The 27,671-nt window shown below is 39.2% G+C and overlaps 1 protein-coding gene across 1 annotated transcript in view; it reads left to right on the top strand.

The window, feature by feature from the left end:
• The window catches only part of LOC126335781 (adenylate cyclase type 3), an 861,859-nt gene that overhangs the window by 801,311 nt on the left and 32,877 nt on the right, over window positions 1-27,671 (top strand). The window contains exons 21-22 of the mRNA XM_049999243.1: window positions 10,320-10,443; window positions 16,897-17,021. Of these exons, the coding sequence (XP_049855200.1) occupies window positions 10,320-10,443; window positions 16,897-17,021 (249 nt within the window). The remainder of the gene's footprint in view (window positions 1-10,319; window positions 10,444-16,896; window positions 17,022-27,671) is intronic.

The following is a 27,671-nucleotide window of genomic DNA, read 5'->3' as shown; positions in this document are numbered from 1 at the left end:
GAATCTGCTTACTGTATTCATCTCTTGGTCTCCCTCTATAATTTTTACCCCCCATGCTTCCCTCTAATACTAAATTTGTGATCCTTTGATGCCTCATAACGATCCCTTCTTCTAGTCTGGTTGTACCACAAATCACACTTCTCTCCGATTCTATTCAGTACCTCCTCATTAGTTACATGATCCACCCGTTTAATCTTCAGCATTCTTCTGTAGCACCACATTGGAAAAGCTTCTATTCTCTTCTTGTCTAAAGTGTGTTCACCCATGTTTCACTTCCATATATGGCTACACTCCATACAAATACTTTCAGAAAGGACTTCCTGAGATCTAAATCTATAATTGATGTTAACAAATTTCTCTTCTTCAGAAAACCTTTTCTTGCCATTGCCAGTCTATATTTTACATCCTCCCTACTTTGATCATCATCAGTTACTTTACTTCCCAAAGAGCAAAACTCATCTGCTAATTTAAGTGTATCATTTCCTAATCTAATTCCCTCAGTATCACCTGATTTAATTCAACTACATTCCATTATTCTCATATTGCTTTTCTTGATATTCATCTTAAATCCTACTTCCAAAACACTGTCTATTCTGTCCAACAGTTCTTTCAAGTCCTTTGCTGTCTCTGACAGAATTAATTTCTACTCCAAATTTTTCTCTTGTTTCTTTTACTACTTGCTCAATATACAGATTGAATAACATAGGGGATAGGCTACAACCTTGTTTCATTCCTTTCTCAACAATTGCTTCCCTTTTGTGCCCCTTGACTGCCACCTTTAGAATATGAAAGAGAGTATTCCAATATTTTTCTGTTTATTTCCTACAGTCTGATCTATTAGAAACAAACTTTTGTGAACATGGTATGTCCTTTTACACCTGAGTAGTAACTCATGATGAAAACAATAGATTAGTTCAGTTTATCAGTGAACCTCAGGTTTGAGTGACTTGACAAAAGTCCCATTTGTTCAGCAGAAAATTCATGTAACACTTGTAACATGAGGCTTGACTTAAAAATCAGCAGGTGGCAACTGAAATTTTCCAAGTTGCCAAAAGTGCAAGAGCTTCATTCAGCTGTTGACACCATTGAAAATGAAATGTGGCAAAACTTCAAACCTACAAGAAAAGAAACCAATTGTGTGGAGTTACACCTGTAGAGTTTTGTGACAGACCCGTGCCCCCTCATTTATTTGGTCTTTCTTGGTAGCGAGATGTCAAAACATAAATCCAATGTAGCTGTTGTTTTCTCCATCTCAGAGACAATATTACACGTCTCTTTTTTTTACAATGCAATAATGTAGATAACGACAACAGATCTTAATTTGAGTGGAAATATACAATAAAGTTAGTGTCAATATCACAGTTTAGGCAAACTGAACTTGAAATTCACTTTCATGCATTTCTGTTAGAGAACTGCTCAGATACCAATGCAGTGGTGGCTCATGCAAAAATTTAGATCTTACAATGTGGTAGCTTTCTGGCTGAAGAGAAGGGTAGCAAGCATACCTAAACTGAGTATATTAATGTAATGTATATGAATAGAACTGTTTAAATATATTTAAATTTTATAATTAATCATTTGACATTGTGATGAAAAAAAGTAATGATGGTAGCAACAAGAATTGAACCCAAGATGATGGACTGCCATCCAGTATGCTTGAACACTGCACAACCACACCAACATATTAACTGGTGCTAAAAATTCCTCATACTCTATACATAAATCTTTAGACAGCATTTCACCTTTTCATGCAGCCCACTCAGGCAAGATATTCTAGTAACTTGAAAAGGGCATCTATAGTGGTGGATTAGCCATGCAACAGGAGTTAGTAAATACCCTGCACATTAGAGGTTCCCATGCCCAGGTGTAAAACAATCTATCAAGTTAGATATGGATGATATTGTACCTACTATCCAATGGAAAGACAGTGGTGGCCAAATATACAATGAGTAGCAACAGTTTTACTTCATTTCTAAAAGTTAGTGCTGGTCATACCATAATTATGTGTCATAAGTTGACAACACCACAAAATTTACAAATATTGAGAAGCTACCTAATGTTGTCCAAGCTATTCATAATAAGCCAATCAGCTATAATAGGGTTCTGTTGATTACAAATTAGAAAGTAACTGATGGACAATGTATTTACTTTTGCAAGTCTACTATTACAGTCAGTCATTCCTTCCACTTTTCTTCCAGTACTTCTGATTTGAGCCATCTAGAGTGAAGGCTGCTTTCTTGTTAGTGGACTATTATTATTGTATAATACACTGTAGTTTCATGGTTCCTGCTTTTTTGTGTCATAGTTTCTTTTGTGGTTCCTGTGAACTAATGAGATCCAATAGTACTGTTTAACATCCTTTTTCTTCGATTTTTTTGAAAGCCTCTATACATTTTTTTTTGCTTCTACCTATAGATGGGTCTTCTTTTGAAAGCAGTGATAGAAACTAGTTCAAAAATTTCAATTTTTAAGGGGTTGTTGGACACTAGGTGGTCAGCCCAAGCAGATGCTGCAAAAGAACTTTTATGTGGTTTTCCCATACCAAGCAGGTTTTGGATAACGTATCTAATAGAATAAATCAAAAGGTAGAGTGTTATAATCAGGCTTATGGACTAGTTTCAAAGATGAGTAAGTTGTAAATTGGAACAGTAACTATCCCTTGAAACAAAAACTAACAATGCTTACAAGTGACCAGAGTTTTGCTGGGATCATCTGACAAAGACCTAAACAAAGGATATGCCATTTATAAATCACTAGCTGTGTATCCAGCTTCACTCAGGGACTTGATATGAGGTTGTGTCATAGTTGGAATAAATGGATAAACTTTAAAATGTAAGAGGTAAAAAAAAAATTATTTTTGAAAATGTATTCTCACTATCCCACCCCCGACACAAACCATGGACCTAGTCATTGGTTGTGGGGCTTGCATGCCTCAGTAATACAGATAGTTGTACTGTAGGTACAACCACAGCAGAGGTGTATCTCTTGAGAGGCCAGACAAACGTGGTTCCTGAAGAGGGGCAGCAACCTTTTCAGTAGTTGCAGGGCAACAGTCTAGATAATTGACTGATTTGGCCTTGGTATGCTGATATTGCAAACAGCTAAAAGCAAGTGGAAACTACAGCTGTAATTTTCTCAAGGGCATGCAGCCCTACTGTGTCGTTACTCTGGAGGTAAAATAGTCCCCCATTCAGGTCTCCATTTGAGGACTACTCAGGAGGGCATCGTTATCAGGAGAAACAAAACTGTTATTCTATGGTTGGAGCATGGAATGTCAGATCCCTTAATTGGGCAGGTAGGTTGGAAAATTTAAAAATAGAAATAGTTAGGTTAAAGCTAGCTAGATACAGGGAGAATTAGTGAAGTTCAGTGGGTGGAGGAACAAGACTTCTGGTCAGGTGAATACGGAATTATAAATAAAAAATAAAATAGCGGTAATGCAGGAATAAGTTTAATAATGAATAAAAAAAAGTAGGAACAGCGATCAGCTATTATGAATAGTACAGTGAATGCATTACTGTAGTCAAGATAGACAAGAAACCCACACCCATTACAGTAGTACAAGTTTTTATGCTAACTAGCTCTGCAGATGAGGAGGAGATTAGGAAATTTATGGTGAGATAAAAGAAATTACTCAGATAATTAAGGAAAATAAAAATTTGATAGTCATGGGGAAATGGTACTTGGTAGTAGGAAAAGGAAGAGAAGGAAAAGTTGTAGGTGAATATGGAGTGAGAGAGATGAATGAAAGAGGAAGCTGCTTGGTAGAATTTTGCACAGAGCATAATTTAATCATGGCTAACAGTTGGTTTAAGAATCTTGAAAGAAGGTTGTATACATGGAAGAGACCTGGAGACTCTAGAAGGTTTTAGATTGGTTATATAATTGTAAGACAGAGATTTTGGTACCAGGTTTTAAATTGTAAGACATTTCCATGGGCAGATGTGGCCTCTGACCAGCGTTTATTGGTTATGAACTGTGAATTAAAACTGAAGAAATTGGAAAAAGGCAAGAATTCAAGGACATGGGACCTGGATAAACTGAAAGAACCAGTGGTTGTAGAGGGTTTCAGAGGGAGCATTAGAGAATGACTGACAAGAACAGGGGAAAGGAGTACAATACAAGAGGAATGGGAGAGATGAAATAGTGAAGGGAATACAAATGTATAAAAAATGAGATCAACAGGAAGTGCAAAATGGCTAAGCAGGAATAGCTAGAGCACAAATTTAACGATGTAGAAGCAAATGTAAGCACAAGCAATATATGCTTGAGGGCAATATTATGAAAATGGAAGAGGATGTAGATGAAGATGAGAAGCAAACAAACAAACAAACAAAACACACACACACAACTGCAGTCTCAGGCAATTGAAACCACACTGCAAGCAACAGCACCAGTGCATGTTGGGAGTGGCGACTGGGTGGGGGTAAAGAGGATGGGGGGGACGGATAGTATGGTGGGGGTGGTGGAAGTGAAGTACTGCAGATTAGACGGGGGGGGGGGGGGGGGGGAGAAATGTAAAAGGAGAATAAAAGAAAAAACATTGGGTGTGGTGGTGGATTGACGGCTGTGTAGTGCTCGTCCACAATATAGTGATCCATCCTTACACAACCCCACCCCCTAGTCCCATACCTCATGGCTCATACCCCTGTAATAGACTTAGATGCAAGACCTGGCCCATACATCCATCCACCACCACTTACTCCAGTCCAGTCACTAAGATCACCTATCCCATTAAAGGCAGGGCTACCTGCGAAACCAGTCATGTGGTATAAAAGCTAAGCTGCAACCACCTTGCTGCATTCTATGTAGGTATGACAACCAACAAGCTGACTGTCCACATGAATGGGCACTGACAAACTGTAGCCAAGAAACAAGTGGACCATATCATTGCTGAACATGCTGCGAAACATGATATTCTTTATTTCAGTGACTGCTTCACAGTCTGTGCCATATGGATCCTTCCGACCAACACCAGATTTTCTGTATTGCACAAGTGGAATCTTTCCCTGCAATACATCCTATGTTCTCGTAAACCTCCTGGCCTCAACCTTAGTTAGTCACTGTCCTAACCCATCCAGCCCCTCCCTATTTCCATTTAAGCACTACACAGCTGTCAATCCACCACCACACCCAGTCATTTTATTTCTCTCCTTTTCTGTTACTTCCCCCACTTTCCCTCCTCTCCCCTGCCCATGTATAACCTGCAGCACTTCACTGTCTGCCACCCCTACCATACTATCTGCCCCCCTCCCCCCCTCAGCCTCCCCTTACCCCCACCCAGTCACCATTCCCATCATGCACTGGTGCTGCTCCTTGGAGTGTGGTTCCAGTTGCCTGAGGCTGCCATTGTGTTTGTGAGCTGCATTTGTGTGAGTGTGTGTGTTTGCATATATATGTGTCTGTTGACAAAGGCCAATGGCCAAAAACTCTAAATGCAAAAGTCTTTTTGTTGTGCCTATCTGTGAATCAGCATCTCTGCTAAATGGTGAGTAGCAACTTTCCTTCTCATAACAGTGTTACATTCCATTCTGGATTTTCCATTGTTTGATTTACACCTTATGTAAGTTTGATTCCGACTGACACTTCACCAGTTAAACTAAAGAAGGGTCCAAAAATGTGAGTTGAAAGTTTATACCAGGTGTAAAGTTAACCGTTCCCAGAAACTGATAACTAATGAAGTAGCAATCGCAAGCAGTTTCCATCCCAAAGAAATACAGCAGTCTTCATTGTCTGTTTATGAACAATGTGAGAGTGAAAACTGTATGAATTATATTGAAACTTCTTTGAAAGTAAATCTAAACCATGCATATAAAGTCACAGTGAAATAATTCTGGTTCAGACAATGGCAGCAAACAGTTTTTTCATCAGAAAGACAACTAGAGAGTTTGTAATTTTTGAGAGAATAGTGAAATCTGCCAGAGAATCGAAAAAAAATATATTGTCATTTTGGTAACACAAGAAACAGAAGTTTGAGCAACTATCTCTTTGATCCTGGAAAAAAAAGTGCTTGGAATTTTTAGAATGATGAAATCAGTAGATGTTGTCAAGGAATGAGAAACTTTGTGTTTGTAAAATTGATGGGATAAAAGTTCAAAACCAGAACTGTTGCTACATAGCTTGATAGAGATGTCTGTTTCTTATCAAAGTAAGTTAGGCTTCTGCAAAGTCTTTCAGCTCAGACCCAAGTGATGTATCACTCTAAGGACACCCTAAATTCATTCCTTGTGTGTTTGTGCCACTCATCAGATTGTCAAACTGATGATAATGTTTTAATGGTGTGACAGTATGCAGTACAGAATCAAAAGATTGCATACATTACTGATGAGATAGGTATCTAGGAAAAGATGAATTAAGAGTCATACTTTATGCAAAGATGTTAACCTGTAAGATGACATTGGGTACAAATAGTGGGTGCAGACGGATTGTGCACCACCTGAGTACAAACAACTGTTTGTTGAAGATTTTATACTAGAACTGTCCACTAAAATCTGACTTGAAAATTCACCATTTCATTCCAAACAATCAGACACAATACATCTTAATACTGTGAAAGAAAACCTCTAGCATAAGGTTCTAGCAATATTTTCAAACAACATTCATTCTAATGAGAATAAAACATTATCATTTAAGTCTCGCATAGCATTAATAAAATTTATGGAAAACTGCATGTACTATACAAATTTGATAAGAGGTATGTTTGGACATTTTGAAAAAAATGAAATTTATAATAACTCAGCAAAACAACACTCTGCTCTATGTACGCATTCATCATTCACCTACAAAAACAGTAAAGTTTAAGAAATGTGAGTTGCAAACTGCTCCACAGGCATCAGCTAGAAATGACTTTCACAAAGCCATGAGCAACAACTGATAAATAAAATAAAAAGCTTAGTCATGTTTAATTTTTTTGACTTTCAAAGCCTTAAGAGAGTACTTATAAGCGTAATATGCTTACACATCTCCATTAGCAGTGCTTCCAAAGACATCTTCTCATCACTCGAAGGTTCTTAGATCCTTCCTCCACCAAAATTATTTTAAGTACACTCATGTCCCATCTGACAACGCTGAAAGAGAGAATGGTGTCCTTGAAGTTTGTATTTTGGGTATTACAGCTTTTCTCCAATTGTTAACAATAGTTGCATTAGTGAGAACTCCTGTCTAGGGTCTAGTGAGACATGATTTCTCTGTCTTCCAGCTTTGCAACTATTAGTCACCAACTACAACAACCTGCTGGAAGGTTGAATAATGGACAGAGGGAAAATGTTTTAAATCCTAAAATGAGAATCTATTCAGGGCCATTTTAATCATTTTCACAGTGTTTTTATCTTTCCTGGTCTGAGGATAAGATAGGCTTTTCTCAATTTTAAAGGAAAATTTCAACTTTATCCAGTTACCACATCTTAAGGACCTGAAGGATGGTTTGTAAAAGCCTCAAATATTTTAAAACATGTGATATATGTTATGGTAAACAAACGGAGTTCTGCAATACCTTCATACAATCCCAGTTTAATTATCGACGTATGGTTTGACTTCTTTTTTAAAAATGTTAGCTCTGCTGTGTTGTGAGGTAATTATGTAGGTCACCAGGAACAGCCCTAATTCTCACCTGTATAATGATGCAAGCCTCAGCACATTGTGAGTGTTACATACAACTCCTCAGAAGAGAAAGCAAAATATCCACATTTAGGCAAAAAGACAAGACACCTGTTACAAAACTTACTTCCTCTGCACAAATCCTCTCCCTAGTGACTGCTTCACACACACGCTGCAGCCACATTTCAAATCAGCCAGCTTAAAATGTCTGCACTGTAATCAGTGCTGCTCATTTTAAATTACTTGATTCCTCAACTCCTTACTTCTGAGCTGCCAGTAATTGTAAATCTTCGGGCTGGCAGTGCTTTGTGTCTCACCACTGTCACTAATAACAATAACAGCAACAAAAATAATGACAAAACTGTTTAGGGCCTGCAGCAGTATAATAGCCATTATGAAGTTAATTTTCTGTTGTGCTGTTGATTTATTGTTGCAAAATGGATAATGAAGAAATTTCTGATCTACTGCATGAACTGCCTAGAACTCAGAGAAGCAATTTTGTGAAATATTTAAGCATACGTGACAAGTATGTCTCAGTTTTACTGTCATAGATGCATGGCAAAAAGCTATAAATATGTGTGCAGTGGGTGAAGTATGTGAAGAAAATGTTATTCATACATTCATTTTACTAGCTGTAACTTCCATTACATTGGGTCACACATTAACAATGGCATTTGAAAAATATATAGTTATTGGTAACTTACATATTTCTGGCTTACAAATTAATCATAATAGTAATAATCTTTTAAAAATAATTTTGTTTCACAACCAAAATTCGTTTGCATCTCAGAAAATTACATTTTATTCCTTAGGGGTAATTACCACCAGGTTGGGAACCCCTGCCTCTAAGACAAAAATCAAGGCACCACAAAGAAATTATCCAAATGGGACAGAAGTCAGTAGATGTCATGTATATGCACAAACAAATGATTACAGCTTCAGAAAAATTGGATGATTTATGCAAGACAGAGAGTTTCACAAACTGAGCTAGTCAATAATGAATTAGTCCACCTGGGCCCTTATGCAAGCAGTTCTTTAGCTTGGTATTGATTGATAAAGATATTGTATGTCCTCCGGAATGATACCATGCCAAATTATTTCAAACTGCTCACTAGATTACCAGAATCCTGGGATGGTGGAGGGCCCTGCCCATAATGCTACAAATTTTCTCAACTGGAAGAGCTCTGACAACCTGACTGGCTAATGTAGGGTTTACCAAGCATGAAGATAAGCAGTAGAAACTCACCGCGTGTGACAGGCATTACCTCGCTGAAATGTTAGCCCAGAATGTCCTCACCATGAAGGAAAACAAAGTAGGGCAAAGAACATCATTGACATACCACTTTTCTGTAAGGGTGCAAAAGATACCAACCAAATGAGTGCTGAATTGAAAAGAAATACCACCCCTGATCATCACTTCTGGGTTTCAGCCTGTATGGTGTGTGACAATCAGGTTGGTATTCCACTGCTGCTCAGGGTGTACCCACATATATTTTCGCTGGTAATCGAAGCCCAGTTCAAAGTGGACTCTTTAATGAAGATCAACTCTAGTCAGTGAGATTCCATGCCAAAGAACTGTCTGGAGACAACCCAGAGAACAGTGGGATACTACCCTGACTGTCTTCCACCATACAGCCTGAAAACCTGATGTGATGGTGTGGGGTGCCATTTCTTTTCATAGCAGTACCCCTTTGGATATCATCCACAACACCCTAACAGAAAAGTGGTATGTCATCAATATTCTATGCCCTGTTTTATTGTCCTTCATTGTAAGCTTTTCTGGGCTTACATTTCAGCAAGATAACATCCACCAGCACACAGAAAAAGGTCCTACTGCTTGTCTTCATGTTTGCCAAATCCTACCTTTGCCATTGGAGTTGTGAGATCTCTCCCCAGTTAAGGATGTTTGGACCATTATGAGTATCTTGGGGTTCTGACAATCTAATGTGCCAATAGGACAGAAATTGGCACAATATAACACAGGAGGACACCCAATGACTCTATCAACCAATGCCAAGCCAAATAACGGATCACATAAGAGCCAAAAGTGGACCAACATGTTACGACTGGCTCAATTTGTGAAGCTCTTTCTCTTGAATAAACCATCCACTTTTTTCTGAAATTGCAATTATTTGTTTGTCTGTACATGCACATCACATCTCCTTCATGGTGTATCTTTTATTTATTTATTTATTTATTTATTTATTTATTTTTGTCTTAGAGTGTATGTCCACCTCACCTCATCTAACACTTGTTGGAAGAACTTTTCTTTCATGCATCTCAACACTAATACCACCACCCTCTTTTCAGATCTTTGCTAAATCCATCGTGTGTTACTTTCCCATTCTCTGCCCAGCACTCTCTCCATATATCGCACATTTTCCACCACTACAATGAAGGCGGATCTCTTTTTCCTCCAATATTAATAATTTCATGGGATTTATTTACTGAAAAATTTTCCTTACAGAAAGAGAAATGTCAGTTTCCTTGCTTTGATATAGCACTTTTATTAGTTTAAATTTTTGAAAGTATTTGCCCATTTATGTACATTGTTTTTGTTATGACTGCTACTTTCAGGATGGCTGTTATGGATTTGACTGTATTTTAGTAAGAGACATTAAATGATGAATGGAAGTAGTAATAGATTCCACATATTTGCTGGACTTGCAGTTCAGATATAGCATTGCTCAATTAAACTGTTTTTCTTTTTTCTTTTCCTTCAGCCTGATGATCCTATTACAGTAAGGTGGGCACATCTGTCTCTCCTTGTTCAGTTTGCACTTGAGCTCAAGAAAGCACTACAGAGTATTAACGAACAGAGTTTCAACCACTTTGTGCTAAAAATGGGTGAGTTTAATATTTTCCTTGCTGAATTGATGATCAAATTAGGATATTATTGTGTCAAAAGGAGAATTAACTTAAGAAAACTGTAAAATGATAGAGACAGAATGGCTGACCTCTGCTTACCTTCATGAGTTAAAATTTCAGTACACTTATACATTTATTTATATGTACAAGAAAACTATTCCTAGCTTTCAAAACTATTAGCCTCCCCTAGTCCTCAAAAAAGAAGACTCTCTTTCAATCTCATGCCTAACTTATCGCCTTTTTTTAGTTTTTCCAAATCTATACCTCTTTCCTATCCATTTTTAAGGCTAGAGTTTTTTTTAGTTTAAAATGTGTGTATCAGCAGAACTTGAGTATTGCCTACCAATAGTCAGTATTAGCCAGACATTCTGTCTACTTGTAGCCTTGCACTGTCACAGTGACACACTTATCAGGAAGACATTATTGACTGCTAGCGAAAAAAAAACATACTGAAACTTAATGTACATATTAGGTACAATTTACCTTCATAGCAATTGAAAAATTAATATACTACTTTCTATCATTTGTTGCATAACACAGTAGTCATGATCTATAAATTAACTCTTACAGACTTTTGTACTGTAACTGAGGCTGGATTGCAACAATATGTTTCTGTATTTAGCTTTAAATCTTCCACCTTTCTTTTTTATGACACACTTAATGTACTTTGATGGGCCACTAAAGTCACTGCCAGGTCTGTGGTTGACAACAGTGGTATTTATAAATTTTTGTGTATGACTATACAAATTTACAAAATGCCACAGTTCCATGTTAAACTGTAAGATGTTCACCATTTGTTAGATATGCTACTGTATGAGTAAGAATTAAATAAAGTGGGGAATTGTTTTCTTTCATTCATAACACATGAGAATTCTGAAATCGAAAGAGAACTGTGTCTACTATTGCTTTCTACGTCATCCTGGACTTAACAGTTCTGTAGCATGTCTCTGAATTCACTCTGCTGGATCAATCCAATGAAACTAATGAAGTCCCAACCAATAACAAAAACTTAACAAAGCTTTAGACAATTGTTTTCCTTTATAAAGTCCAGTTTTTGTTTATTTACCAGTTGACGGCTCAGTGCCTGAAATATACAGCTTTACGCATTCTGTTATTCATATTACTTACTTTAACTGATGCCATCATTATTGAAAGTCTCTTTCTCTCTCTCCCTTATTAGCATACACTGACTCTGGAAACAACAACGAAAGCATGCTTATATTCCATATTACATTAATTTATTTTGGTAAATAGGTGTGCTAGGTGCCTCTGGTCACCGCATTAATGACAAAGACTGGATCACCTATGTTGCAACTGACTGCAATGCATAATAATCATGATTTTGTGAAAATGCTGTATTCATTGGAAAAATTTTCAAGCCCTTCCACTGACTTATTGATAGCAAGCTACACTGGAGGTCTTCCAAGACACAAAATATATGATCTTTGCAAATGTGAAGCTGGGACAAAAAGATGGTGACAGTAGCATCCCATTGACATGGTTATTGGATTCTTGTCCAACCTGCTACCTGGATCTCCAATTAATATAAAATTACGTATAATTCCACATAAAATTAGTGATCAATTATACGAATGCATAAAGTCTCACTATAGCTGACATCGTAAGTTCCTTCCCTTTCCCTTTCTTTCCTTTCTTCCCCTTCCACTTTCAATTTAGATAAAATTAGAATATTCTCTCTCATTCTCATTCACTCAGTCATTGTCACTCACCCAATCATTCCCAATCACCAAGGTGATATTTCGTACCAATATTACAAGTCATCTTTTGGCTGTTTACTATGCTGTTGAACTTCATTGCTTAAAACTCAGCTTAGAAGAACTGGCAGCACTAAAGTCATTTCAGGAGCTTTGTGCCAGTTCTGGCTTTGTCCATAGCATTTAGCGACCAATATCTTAAGTTACTTTTTGCAGTTCCTCCTGAATTTTAGTACCTTTAGTGCCAAACCTTTGGTAGTCATTACTCAAACAGAACAGTGGAAGCTGTAACCTATAATATAACATGTTATAAAGATTGATCACAATTACAAGTCAAGTAACATATAAATATGTTATACATATTAGGATACTCTGTAAGGACATTGTGTTTTTGTTTGATACCACAATAATATGTTGCTTAGAAATTGTATACTTTATTAAGTTTTCTTTTGTCATCTGGAAAGTTGCACATACAAATGCAAAATCACAAGATTATGCATATGTGTTTTTTCACCATAAGTCAGCTCAAAACAGCATTACTGTAAGGCTCTGGGTTAAGGTTGTGATTTGGTGCAGATTTCTCACACTACTGCATGAGAAAATTCTCTTCTGGAGCACTATCCATTCCTATCTAACCAATATCTAATTAACACAAAAAAGAGTGCTGAAACTTAAAAACAAAGTAAAATTCACCTCACAAATATTTACATAGATAGAAAACAGCAAGCTTTAGAAACTAAAACATTATTATCTTCAATATGATAGACTTTACATGCATATCTTTTCATGAGTTTGCTTGATATTCATGTTAAAAGATTTGGCACTAACAGAATGACTTTCATGTGAGAACTGTTCAACAAATATTTGTATGAACTGTGTGGCAAAGGGATTGTTCTCAGTGTAGACAGGGACATAAATCTCATTATTCCATTGTACAGTCCACCTCTGCAGTTGGATGGTCAGTGGAGGATTGAAGTTCAAATCCCAGAACTGACAAGGGTTTCTACTTGGTGGGAGGAGTGTAGTAGACCTCACTCAGCCTCATTATGCCAGCTGAGTTGCTATTGCAATGGGAAAGAGTAGCTCCACACTCTGGGAAGTTGACAACAGCTGGGAGAGTGGTGTGCAGAATCTGCACCCCTGTCTCCCATATCTGATGACACTATTAGCAGCTGGTTGGCAGCAACTGGTGTCAGGGTCAGATTGCAGAGCAAAAATGTCTCTGTAGACTTGACAATTCTGTTTATGTTTTGTATAGTGGCTCCAAGCTCTGAGAAGCTGACAACAGCTGGGAGAGTGGTATGCAGACTCTGTACCCCACTCTACCACACCTGAATGACACCATTAGCAGAGTAAAACATGTCAGCTGGATGGCACCAAGTGGTCTGTCACGATCAGAATGCAGAACAAGAATGTCACTGTAGATGTGACAGTTCTTTTAATGTTTTATATTTGCTCTATCTAGCATGACTGGCTGTATCACTAGTTGTAACAAAGAGGACTACAACACATATACACTCCTGGAAATTGAAATAAGAACACCGTGAATTCATTGTCCCAGGAAGGGGAAACTTTATTGACACATTCCTGGGGTCAGATACATCACATGATCACACTGACAGAACCACAGGCACATAGACACAGGCAACAGAGCATGCACAATGTCGGCACAAGTACAGTGTATATCCACCTTTCGCAGCATTGCAGGCTGCTATTCTCCCATGGAGACGATCATAGAGATGCTGGATGTAGTCCTGTGGAACGGCTTGCCATGCCATTTCCACCTGGTGCCTCAGTTGGACCAGCGTTCGTGCTGGACATGCAGACCGCGTGAGATGACGCTTCATCCGGTCCCAAACATGCCCAATGGGGGACAGATCCGGAGATCTTGCTGGCCAGGGTAGTTGACTTACGCCTTCTAGAGCACGTTGGGTGGCACGGGATACATGCGGACGTGCATTGTCCTGTTGGAACAGCAAGTTCCCTAGCCGGTCTAGGAATGGTAGAACGATGGGTTCGATGACGGTTTGGATGTACCGTGCACTATTCAGTGTCCCCTCGACGATCACCAGAGGTGTACGGCCAGTGTAGGAGATCGCTCCCCACACCGTGATGCCGGGTGCTGGCCCTGTGTGCCTCGGTCGTATGCAGTCCTGTTTGTGGTGCTCACCTGCACGGCGCCAAACATGCATACGACCATCATTGGCACCAAGGCCGAAGCGACTCTCATCGCTGAAGACGACACGTCTCCATTCGTCCCTCCATTCACGCCTGTCGCGACACCACTGGAGGCAGGCTGCACCATGTTGGGGCGTGAGCGGAAGACGGCCTAACGGTGTGCGGGACCGTAGCCCAGCTTCATGGAGATGGTTGCGAATGGTCCTCGCCAATACCCCAGGAGCAACAGTGTCCCTAATTTGCTGGGAAGTGGCGGTGCAGTCCCCTACCGCACTGCGTAGGATCCTACGGTCTTGGCGTGCATCCGTGCGTCGCTGTGGTCCGGTCCCAGGTCGACAGGCACGTGCACCTTCCGCCGACCACTGGCGACAACATCGATGTACTGTGAAAACCTCACGCCCCACATGTTGAGCAATTCGCCGGTACGTCCACCCGGCCTCCCGCATGCCCACTATATGCCCTCGCTCAAAGTCCGTCAACTGCACATATGGTTCACGCCCACGCTGTCGCGGCATGCTACCAATGTTAAAGACTGCGATGGAGCTCCGTATGCCACGGTAAAGTGGCTGACACTGACGGCGGCGGTGCACAAATGCTGCGCAGCTAGCGCCATTCGACGGCCAACAACACAGTTCCTGGTGTGTCCGCTGTGCCGTGCGTGTGATCATTGCTTGTACAGCCCTCTCGCAGTGTCCGGAGCAAGTATGGTGGGTCTGACACACTGGTGTCAATGTGTTCTTTTTTTCCATTTCCAGGAGTGTATTAAAAGAAGAAACAATTCATTCCCTTTTAAGATAGTTCCTGAGATCTTTAGAAACTTTAGTGAAAGCAGAATGAACTAGACCTACTACACTATTCCAGCTTCAAAAAAATTGTGCTACCTTTTAAAGCAAGCAGAAAGAATGAAAATAAAGAATATTTGTTTTTTTATAAATAATTAACTTTTTAATCCTACAATCTACAAAATATTTAATTTTCCTTCAGAAAAGGTCAGACAAAAATAGGCCTACAAAAATGTCACCTAATTTTAAACTAATGTGTCAAACATAATGAAAGTGCATAAGTTGTGCATTACACATGTTGAAAACTGGTAGTTAAGCAATCAAATTTCAGAAAATTTACCATGAAAGTAATTGAAAATAGATAAATATGCTAAACATTTTTATATATTTAAATGAAAAGGAACACACAAGATTGTGTGTGATTAACAAAAGAAGGGTATTCAATTAATAAAATCATAAATAACTTCTACAGTACTTCATTATATGCACTGACAGTTATTCCCATGGATAAAAGCATTATGTTGACTGTGTCAAGGTTTTACTTAGCAAAATATTTCAAATTAAAGTCTGAATCTGTTGTCCTGAAGACACTGTTTTAATTGACTAAAGGTGACAGTTGACACAACTGTTCTTGAGAAAGTGTTAGCTTGAAGTACGGTACCCCTAGAGTTTTAAAAAAACTTGTTTCACCACTAGGTGCAAAATGTTGGTAAAGTCAAGAAGATTTGGAAACTTTCAAAAAGTGCTGAGAGTTATGTCAGTATAAGATAATGGAGCTTAGCAGAGAATTTACAGTATAAAGAATGAGTGCTAAGATCAAAATTTCATCATTTGGTGATATTTCATCCCTACCGAAAACTTAACTATTGAAATATATTTAAATGAAATAGGGCAGTATTTGATACTGAAGTCAGTGGTGACCTGTAACCAAACATTTGCAATTATCTAGCAAATAACTTGTTTGCAGACTCATGTTTACTGAAACATTTTTGCTTCTAGCATCATATACCTTCACTAATACCAGTTTTCACTAATAATTATGATGCACACTGTAAACAAATTTTCCACTTGAGCACCACTGGCACCTCTCTACTCAGTGTCTAAAATGACTGTCTATGTCACTTGGGCCTGCAACTGGCCCTGATGACTGGTCACTTATAAACCCTAGACACCAAAAGAAGAGAGCTGAAGATTATTGCTCTGATAACCAAACCTGTAAATACCGTGCAATAGCTATGACTTCATTGGTTCCATAGAAACTTCTAAAAAGTAAAGTAAACGCTTAACCAAAGCTACTTATATCAATTGCTTTGAATGATCATGTCATTAATTTGAGTTGTCTAACCATAAAAAATGCTTAGTACAAAAAAAATCTAATTAATAAAATTATCAGTACTTTTACATCAGTACAGACATAGTGAGGTAATTTTAAGTGTAAAACTGGCCAAATTCAGTTTCCTCACTAGGTTATATAACTTTAGATTATATAGCAATATCTAATATATGTGGACATTAAGGAATTTTACCCACTGTTGTTCAGCATCAATCTCTAAATATCCAATTAAGAACTCTGTAAGTTCGATTAATTTTATTGAAAAATGTTTAAAATTAGTTATCATATTATTATTCATTAAACAACTGGCTATGAATGACATCTATAATACAATTCTTAGTACATCAGAAACCATTATTGAAATGCAATGAATAATGGAAAAATCTTATATTATCCACTTCAAACTTTTCTCATTATTTGACAGGAATTAATCATGGCCCAATTACTGCTGGTGTCATTGGTGCAAGAAAACCTCATTATGATATTTGGGGCAATTCAGTCAATGTAGCCTCACGGATGGAGAGCACAGGAAAAGCAGGATGTATTCAGGTTAGTTCAGCAGATAACTACGTAAACAACCTTTACACTGAAATCGTTAAACTGCAACAGATGCAGTATTTGTTAATTATGTTACTGTTACATGCCAAATGTGAAAAGCAAAATGATCCCTTGTTGTTGTAGCTAGAAATATATCAGAGCCAACCACTTTAATAACCATAGGCTTAACAGTCATACAGACCTGGAGTATTTTGCTTGCAGACAATCTAACTATACAAAGACTATCATTATTGTTTGCTGCATATAGATGACTCTGCCACAAACATAATAGGACTGACAGCCATCAAAAAGTCATTATTTCTAGATTTGTTATTTGTTATTCAAAATAAAACCCAAAAATGAAGACTAATAATATCTACCTACCAGTGAACAGTTTAGAAGCAGTTCTAAATGACACAAAATTAAACACACATATTGCACTGTGCCTTTTTTTGAATATTTAAGACTTGTCTCATGAGGAAGAAATGAGATATAGAAGGTCACAAAATAGTTCTGATACTCCTGTTATAACTGAGTAAAGTGCTCATCTCACTGTTTCCCAGAAATATATGAGTTTAATGATTGATTTTTATGTTGTTATCTTTCTGTAACATTCAAAAAGAATTATTATGAGTGTTTTAATAATTACACTGAATCAGCTGTGCAGATCATACATTTTAATTTGGTACATCTCTGAGGGTGAAAGTCAAGTGAATTCATGCCACCCCAGAATGTTTGCGCTCATTGTCAAACTTAGTTACAATTCAGTGTTTGTACTGTAGCAATAAGCAACCACTGTGAATATTGTGTTTATTTGTGTGTAGTGTTATGCTAAGTGATTGTTAATACTGTTTATAAAAATGAGCTAAGAGGCTGTACCTGGTCCTGCTAATGACTCTCCACCAACATTTGTGTCGCTTCTGTGATGCATTAATCCATTACATATGTGTTTCTTTTATAAGCTGTAAGTTGACTGCCTGGAAGAAGAAGGTGGGGCTTGTCCTGGCAGCCAATATGCCATGAGTTGACTGCAAGCTTCTGCTCTTAGCACCCTCCACTCAGGGGCCTAGTAAAAGTGTGTGATCTGTAGTTCATTATGTCTTATCACAATAAAGAAACAAAATCTTGCTTACTGAAATCGTCCCACAGTCAGATCAAAATATTTTCACTGTATTCACACTTTTGTGTACTTACATGATCATTTACAATGATTTGCAGCCAACCATAATAACAGATCAGTTCCAATACACGACCACACTTTTTAAAAATACATAAAAATCATTGTTTCATGGGCACACACACACACACACGCACACACACACACACACACACACACACACACACACACACACACACACACACACACACACAAGCTAAATATTCTCTCAAATCTTCCAGGCAAGACAATAAAAGTAATAATATTAATAATAAATATAATAATAATAATAATAATAATAACAGACACCAGGGACACTTTCGACACTTACTTGCAGCAGATCAACTGGACCTAGTGTATAAGGACAGTCATGTTAATGACTGATTTAATGCATTCTTTAATATGTTTTGTCATTGTTTGAGTGAGAGCGAGTGAGAAATAATTCTATCCTAAAAAAGAAATTTATACGAATCATTAAGGATACCTGATGATCCCATAAAAAGAAGAACTATAGATTTTACTGTAATATTTTTAAAAGAATCATTCAAATATCCAAAACTATGTACATTGCATCTTAAACTGACAAATTCAACAATTCAAATATCCAAAACTATGTACATTGCATCTTAAACTGACAAATTCAACAACAATGGCAAAACCATACACATAAAGTTATAAAAAGGAAGAGTGGGAGACAAGTATAGTGCTTGTCCAATATATAAATAAGTCAATATTAGAGAAAGAAAGTTGCCACTCACCATATAGCGGAGATGCTGAGTCGCAATAGGCACAACAAAAAGATTCACACAATTACAGCTTTCGGCCATTAAGGCCTTTGTCAACAATACACACACATACGCATGTGCACTCGAGCACACACTCTCACACACACACACACACACACACACACACACACACACACACACACACAAATGCAACTTGCACACATGTCTGCAGTTTCAGGCAACTGAAACCACACTGTGAGAAGCACCACCAGTACATGACAGGAGTAGCAACTGGGTGGGGGTAAGGAGGAGACTGGGGCAGGGAGGGAGAGAGATAGTATGGTGGGGGTGGCGGACAGTGAAGTGCTGCAGTTTAGATGGAGGGAGAGAAGGTGGGGAGGGGGGGGGAGGAAGTAATGGAAAGCAGAGAAATAAAAATAAATTAAAAGACTGAGTGTGGCAGTGAAATGATGGCTGTGTAGTGCTGGAATGGGAAGAGGGAGGGTGCTGGATGGGTGAGGACAGTGACTAATGAAGGTTGAGGCCAGGAGGGTTACGATAACATAGGATGTATTGCAGGGAAAGTTCCCATCTGCACAGTTCAGAAAAGCTGCTGTTGGTGGAAAGGATCCATAAGGCACAGGCTGTGAAGCAGTCACGGAAATGAGGGATATCATGTTTGGCAGCGTGTCCAGCAACAGGGTGGGCCACTTGTTTCTTGGCCACAGTTTGTCAGTGGCCATTCATGCGGACAGACAGTTTGTTGGTTGCCATGCCTACATAGAATCCAGCACAGTGGTTGGAGCTTAGCTTGTAAATCACATGACTGATTTCACAGGTAACCCTGCCTTTTATGGGATAGGTGATGTTAGTGACCAGACTGGAGTAGGTGGTGGTAGAAGGACGTATGAGATAGGTTTTGCATCTAGGTCTATTACAGGGGTTTGAGCCATGAGGTAAGGGAATGGGAGCAGGGGATGTGTAGGGATGAATGAGTACATTGTGTAGGTTCAGTGGACAGGGGAATACCATTGTAGGAGGGGTGGGAAGGTAGTGGGCAGTACATTTCTCATTTCAGGGTACGATGAGAGGTAATTGAAACGATGGCAGGAGAATGTAATTCAGTTGCTCCAGTCCTGGATGGTACTGAGTTACTAGTGAGTGCTCCTCTATGGCTGGACTGTGGGACTTTGGGAGGTGGTGGGAGACTGGAAAGGTAAGGTACGACAGATTTGTTACTGTACAAGATTGGGAGGATAATTACAGTTAGTGAAGGCTTCAGTGAGAGCCTTGTTATATTCCAAGAGGGACTGCTCATTACTGCACATGTGATGACCACGGGTAGTTAGGCTGTACAGAAAGAACTTCTTGGTATGGAATGGGTGGCAGCTGTCAAAGCAGAGGTATTGCTGGTGGTTAGTAGGTCTGATATGGACAGGGTACTGATGTAGCCATCTATGAGGTTGAGATCAACGTCTGGGAAAGTGGCTTGTTGTGTTGAGTAGGATCAGGTGAGCCAAATGGGGGAGAAGTTGTTGAGGTTCTGGAGAAATGTGGATAGGGTGTCTTCATCTTCTATCCAGATATCAAAGACATCATCAGTGAATCTGAAGCAGGTGAGGGGTTTAGGATTCTGTGTTTTTAGGAAGGATTCCACCAAATGGCCCATGAATAGGTTGGTATAGTATGGTGCTATGTGGGTACCTATAGCCATACCGCAGATTTGTTTGTAAGTAATGCCTTCAAAGGAGAAGTAGTTGTGGGTGACAATGGCAACTAGGAAGGAGGTTGTTGGTTTGGAATCCATAGGGCATTTGGAAAGGTAGTGTTCAATAGCAGTAAGGCTTGTGTACAAGGAGGTGGCATCAATAGTGACGAGAAGGGCACTGTGTGATAAAGGGACAGGAACTGTGGAGAGTGGTGGAGGAAATGGCTGGTATCTTTTATATATGAGGGTATGTTCTGGGTAATAGGCTGAAGTTGTTTGTCTTCAAGAGAAGAGGCTCTCTCAGTGAGAGCACAGTAACTGGCCACAATGGAGCGTCCAGGATGGTTGGGTTTATGGACTTTTGGAAGCATGTAGAAGGTAGGATTGCAGGGAATGGTAGGAGTAAGTATAGAGATGGATTCTGGGGAGAGGTTCTCGGATGGGCCAAAGGATTTGAGTAGTGACTGGAGATCTGCTGGATTACTGGGGAATGGGTCACTGTGGCACAGTTTGCAAGTGGAAGTATCTGACAGCTGATGAAGCCTTTCTGCCAAGTAATCCATTTGGTTCAAAACAATGGTGGTAGAGCCTTTGTGCGCAGATAGGATTATAAGCTCAGGATCAGTTTTTAGATGGTGAACTGCAACTCTTTCTGCAGATGTAAGGTTAGTTTGTGTGTTGAGGGATTTGGGGGATGATAGTGAGGCAAGGTTTGAGGTTAAGAAATTCTGGAAAGTTAACAGGAGGTGGTTTGGGGGCAGTGGGGGTGGATTATGGTTGGATAGAGTAGTGAACTGAGTAAGACAAGGTTCAATATTGGTCTTTGGTTCAGTCTGGTTGGGTTGGTGGTGAACAAGTGTTTCCACTGGAGGGACCAGGAGAAGGAGAGGAGGTTTTTAATAAGTCCTACATAACTGCATTTGGGAGTGGGGAAAAATGTGAGGCCTTTTGAAAGGACAGATATTACTGTAAGACTAAGGCTTCTGGTGGAAAGGTTCATCACTATGTTGCGGGTCTGTTTAGTTTTTGGGTTCTGTGTGTTGGTGGGAGGGAGTTTTGGAGGGTAGGGTAAGTGTAGTAGGTCTGTGAGACCGGGCTTGTAAGCTATGAGTGGACATAGGGGAGGTCGGAAGGTTGTTGTAGAGGTGGTAGACAGTGGTACTCCACGGCAGGAGAAGGAAGTGAGCAGGATGGAGAGATTTTTGAGGTGGTGTTGTGCATGTTGCTCAAGTTCCTGCAGGGCAAGAGTTTCAATGTGTTTTACGGGTTCCAGGAGTTTGGGATTACATAGCAGGAGAATTTTGCAGATGGAGAGGAGGTACTGCAAGGAGGTTTGGGCTTGGTTGATATGGTTTTGCAGGACTGTGTTGGTGAGGGCTAAGGAGTAGCGAAATCTGAATAGGTGGAGGTCATTGTGGATGGAGGGTGGCAACCAGAGGTAGGTAATTTGATGGTAAGGCCAATAGGGGGTATTTCATGAGCCAAACAACAACGCAGGAATAGTATATGTGACTGGGATCTGGCTAGGGATGAGGAAACGTTTCTGTATTGATGCAGATTGAAGGAGCAAAGATCCATGGTGGTGCAAAAAATGCTAAAAATTACATTAAAAAGTAGAATTACCTCCGAAAAATTAAGCAAAAATACAGCCCATATATGAGGGCTATCCACAAAGTACATTACGTTTTGGAATTAAAAATAAATAAAGTACTGGAATTTTTTTATTATATGCAGATGAAAGCCACACTTCAATACTACTTTTCTACATAGTTGCCATTTAAATTAAGGCACTTATCATAGCGATGAATGAGCTTGGAAATTCCTTTGTCATAAAATTCGGCTACCTGCGCCTTCAACCACGTGGTTACCTCTTTTGGGACAGAAAAGGGGTGATTTTTATGGATTTCCTGGAAAGAGACACTACAATAAACTCTCAAAGGTATTGCCAAACTCTGCACAACCTCAGAAGAGCAATACAAAACAAGTGCAGGGGAAAGTTGGCCTCAAAGATCTTGCTGATTCACGAAAATGTCCGGGCCCACACGGCAAATGCCACTCGTGAAGTTCTCGAATCTTTTAAGTGGGAGTTGTTTCCTCATCCGCCTTACAGTCCCGACCTGGCACCGAGCGACTTCCACTTATTCCCAGCAATGAAGAAGTGGTTGGCTATGCAGTGTTTTGATGACGATGCACAGCTTCAACAAAAGGTAACCACGTGGTTGAAGGCACAGGCGGACGAATTTTACGTCGAAGGAATTTCCAAGCTCGTCCATCGTTACGATAAGTGCCTCAATTTTATTGGTAACTATGTAGAAAAGTAGTATTTAAGTGTGGCTTTCATCTGTACATAATAAAAAAAATTCCAATATTTTATTTATTTTTAATTCCAAAACGTAATGTGCTTTGTGGATAGCCCTCGATGTGTGAAAAATCACAAAAGGATGAAATGTATGAAAAAGGAAAAAACGAGATGAAATCTGAGGAAGACGATGATAGCAGAAGGCAAAAACTCACTAAAATCAGTGGGAATTCCCAAGGATCATCTACACAATATACTCATCCATCCCTCTACAATCCCTACTCCCAATCCCTTACCTCATAGCTCATACCCCTGTAACAGACCTAGAAGCAAGACCTGTCCCATACATCCTCAAGCCACCACCTACTCCAGTCCAGTCACTAACATCACTTATCCCATCAGAGGCAGGGCTACCTGTGAAACCGATTATACGGTCTACAAACTAAGCTGCAACCACTGTGCTGCATTCTGTTAGGTATGACAACCCACAAGCTGTCTGTCCACATGAATGGCCACCGACAAACTGTGCCCAAGAAACAAGTGGCCCACCCTGTTGCTGAACACACTGCCAAACATGATATCCCTCATTTCCATGACTGCTTCACAGCCTGTGCTATATGGATCCTTTCAGCTTTTCTGAACTGTGCAGGTGGGAACTTTCCCTGCAATACATCCTATGTTCTCGTAACCCTCCTGGCGTCAACTTTCATTAGTCACTGTCCTCACCCATCCAGCACCCTCCCTGTTCCCATTCCAGCACTACACAGCCATAATTTCACCACCACACCCAGTCTTTTAATTTATTTTTATTTCTCTGCTTTCAATTACTTCCTTCTCCCCCCCTCCCCACCTTCTCTCCCTCCATCTAAACTGCAGCACTTCACTGTCTGCCACCCCCACCATGCTATCCCTCCCCCTCCTTGCCCCAGCCTCGTCCTTACCCTCACCCAGTTGCCACTCCCATCATGCACTGGTGCTGCTGCTTGCCGTGAGGTTTCAGTTGCCTGAGACTGCAGACATGTGTGCAAGTTGCATTTTTGTGAGTGTGTGTGTGCATGTGTGTATGTGTGTATGTGTGTTTATTGTTGACAAAGGCCTTAGTGGCCAAAAGCTGTAATTGTGTGAATCTTTTTGTTGTGTCTATCATGACTCAGCATCTCTGTTATATGGTGAGTAGCAACTTCCTTTCTCTAATACTGTTACATTACATCCTGGATTTTCCATTGTTTGATATAAATAAGTCACTTCCAAAATGTAGTAAAACAGCACTGTGGAAGTTTTCTACTGATCAAATTAAAACTGTGTTGATCACAATATACAATTTATTACAAATGACAGCTGGTTTCGGTCAGACAGTGACCAGTTTCAGGCCATATGCACCACAATGGCAGGTGGTGCTGATGAATGGAATAGATATTGTTCATGCTGAGCATCTGACTTTTATATATCTACAATACATGTTCCATTCACTACCATCACCTGCCATCATGGTTTTCAGTAGTCCATTAAGTTGCATATGGTCTGAAGTAAGTTACTAAATGGCTGAAACTGGTTGCCATTTCTGATAAATGTTCTATTGCAATCAAGACTGTTTTGATTTATAATATTCCTTTGGGATCGCTGTTCTGCTTCCATAAAACTGCCTTCAAAAATTAGTGAGTAAGCAGCTAATATATTTAATAAACATTTTTAACAGCTTACAGAGGAAACAAGCTGTAAAGGTTCAGTGAGTGATGAAAGAGCCCTTCTGCTTAAAGCTAACAATGCTTTCATCTGTCAGATGCAAATAACTCCCATTACATATAGTGAGATCAAGAAGCCAGTCAAAGAGATGAAAATAAAAAGTAGTTCTAGAGTTTATAATATTTCTGTCAGGATACTCAGGCACTGTCATGATTACGTACGTGCAGTCCTGTGTCACATATTTAATAAATCCCTACATAAATGTATTGTTACCCTGCAATTAAATTATGTGTGTGAAACCATTTTTCAAGAAGAGTTAGACAACTGATGGAACAAACTTCTATCCAGTCTCCATACTAAAAAGATTTTTTCAAGTCCTAGAGAAGCTGACGTTCAGGAGACTGGTTGATCGACTGAACAGCCACAGCATACTCAGTCAATGTGGTCTCCGGCAAGGCCTATGAATAGATGATGCTATTTTCTCCTTCCTGATCAAAATCTCCCATCTAAAGATTGGCACTAGTCTGAATGCTATGTGACCTATCTAAGACTTCTGACCATGTCAAACATGAAATTTTGCTAAGTAAAACAGAATTCTGTGGGTTAAGCTGAGTAGTGGAGACAGGGATCGTTAAGTCTTATCTAATAGGTATGATTTATAAATGACCTCACACTCTGTGCATTACAGAGAACACAATCACCCACTATGCAGAAGATACTTCTCTCATAGCAAAAAAATCATGGAAGCTTCTGAAAATAGTGTATTCACTGATATCCTCAGTGGATGTGACACAGAAGAAACATGTGGATATGATTAATAATGTAGCAGGAAACAAATACAACAAGTGAACTACTCTACGTTTCTGAGTACCGATACATATATATGGAAAGCAAAAACAAAAAAGGACTTTATTCCAGAATTTTTTCTTACACATTATTGTATCCTCTACATACAAGGATGCTGTCAGAGCTACTTACTCTGGATATTTACATGTTATGTTGGCTTATTTTACTATATTTTTGGATAATCAGCTCCAGGCAGAAAGAGAGAACAAGTTGTATATTTTTTATTAAGCAACAGTCTCAAACTGTATCAAATGCCTTCTGGAAGACAAAGAACATAGCATCATCTAAGCTGACAGTATCAGTATCTATCACTGTTTGTGAAGTCCTTGTTGACTTTTATATTGGGTATTTTTGGTCTGCAGAAATGTTGTATCTACCAGCATAAAATGAGTTCCACAATTCTTCAATAGTTTGATGTCAATAACATAAGCCTACATTCATGTGCAAGCGTTTGATGACAGGTGCTAGAGGAGGAGCAACCTTTTTCTCATACTCTGTATGGAACTGTATTATATATGTACATTATCAGATCAAGTAGTCATTCCTATGTCAATGATTTTATTGTCTGTTATTTCAGTTTCTGATGTTCTGATGTTTCTGATGACTGAAAAGAGGAACCATTTATCATTTTCCTCAGTGAAACAATTTCTGAAACTGAATTTAATATTTTGACATTCTCTGTTGTCGTCCTCCATTGTGGTGCCAATATGGTCACTGAATGACTGGACAGATGGCTTTGATCCATTTACAGACTTGTCTCAGAACAAAATTTCTTAGGATTTTCTGTCAAATCAAAGATAGGATTTTATTTTTAGATTTATTTAACATTTCACACATGACTATCTTCTAAATCATTCTAGCTTCAGACAGTCCTTGTTTGTCTGCTAATCTTTGGCTGTATCTAAATCTGTGTTGCAGCTCTCTTTGTTTTTGGAACTGCTTTCTAATGTGCTGTTGTACCACAGCAGGCCTTTCTTAGGCCTCACAATTTTGCTTGTCACAAGTACCTATCTCTTTAAGGTGTATTGTACAATGCTCATGAAATCTGTCCATCAAAGAAGGGAATGTTTGATGTTGATTGTTCAGGTAATCTGAAATCTGTTTCTTGTCTTACTTACTAGGTAAGAATATCTTCCACCCTTTCTTTACATCCCAATTGACACACATAGTCTGTGATATCATAATGGGTTTATAACACTGATTCTGTGGTCTTTGTTAAAGAAATCAAAAAGTTTAGCCTGTTTGTAACCAGGAGGTCTACCACATTATTCTCATAAATTGGTTCTCTGACTAACTGCTTAAGGTAAGTTTTGGGTAAGTAATTTAGAAAAATATCACCGAAGTCCTTATCCCTACCACTCATCCTTATCATTTGAATACCCCAGTCAGCAGCTGGTTATTTGAGATCATCCCCCAATACTATAACGTGATCAAGGAATTAATGTGTTACCTTCTGCGAGTTTACTTAGAAATTTCCTGCCTTTAAAGCTCTTGAGGATATTGTCACATTTGGTCAACATTTAATACTTTATCCTCATAAAAATTATTTCAGATTTGGAACCTGTGCTATTCTCACTAGATATTATCATACTGTTTATAGCTATAAACACACATCTCCACCAAGGCCAGCCAGAATACCTTTGTGGTAAATATTCCAATCAAAATTTGAAATTTTGTTGCTATTTACTTCTGGTTGGCTAGTACTATGTGGGTTTTATTATGCCACCCCAGCTTATTTTTCATCTGGATACCTAAGAAGTTAAAACATGTAGGCTCATCCACTGTGTGCCCATTGATCTCTACTCTGCTACCAGTAAATTAACATTGTCAGCTTCTTCTGTTCTGCTTGCCAGAGTAACAATAAAAATTCGTAGGTACAGTAACACTGACACACCACTGGCAAGCATAAACAGCTGAATATTTGGGTAAGCCTTTTGGCACAATGAGATATTATAAATTCAGTACTTTAGTAACTGTATTAACATGATTCATGTTGCCCATCGCACCTCACATAGTGTGGACCAGGAACTGTCTGCTAGGCATGCCCTATGTAAAACTGACTGGGCATGGCCTATGCTGCCTGAGTTGTTGTTGTTCCGCCGGCAGAGGGCATGGCCAAATTCTCGCGTGCCCTCTGGTAGACGGGACTTTACTTGCGCCAACTACTGTCCATGACGCGCCGTACTCATGTGAGCCTCCCGCGATCTTTCTGGTGGCTACTGGATTAACTCTCCATCTGGAAAAC

The sequence above is a fragment of the Schistocerca gregaria genome, chromosome 2, assembly GCF_023897955.1.
Source record: "Schistocerca gregaria isolate iqSchGreg1 chromosome 2, iqSchGreg1.2, whole genome shotgun sequence".
NCBI classification, from domain to species: Eukaryota; Metazoa; Arthropoda; class Insecta; order Orthoptera; family Acrididae; genus Schistocerca; species Schistocerca gregaria.
This window is presented reverse-complemented; position numbering and strand designations above follow the sequence as displayed.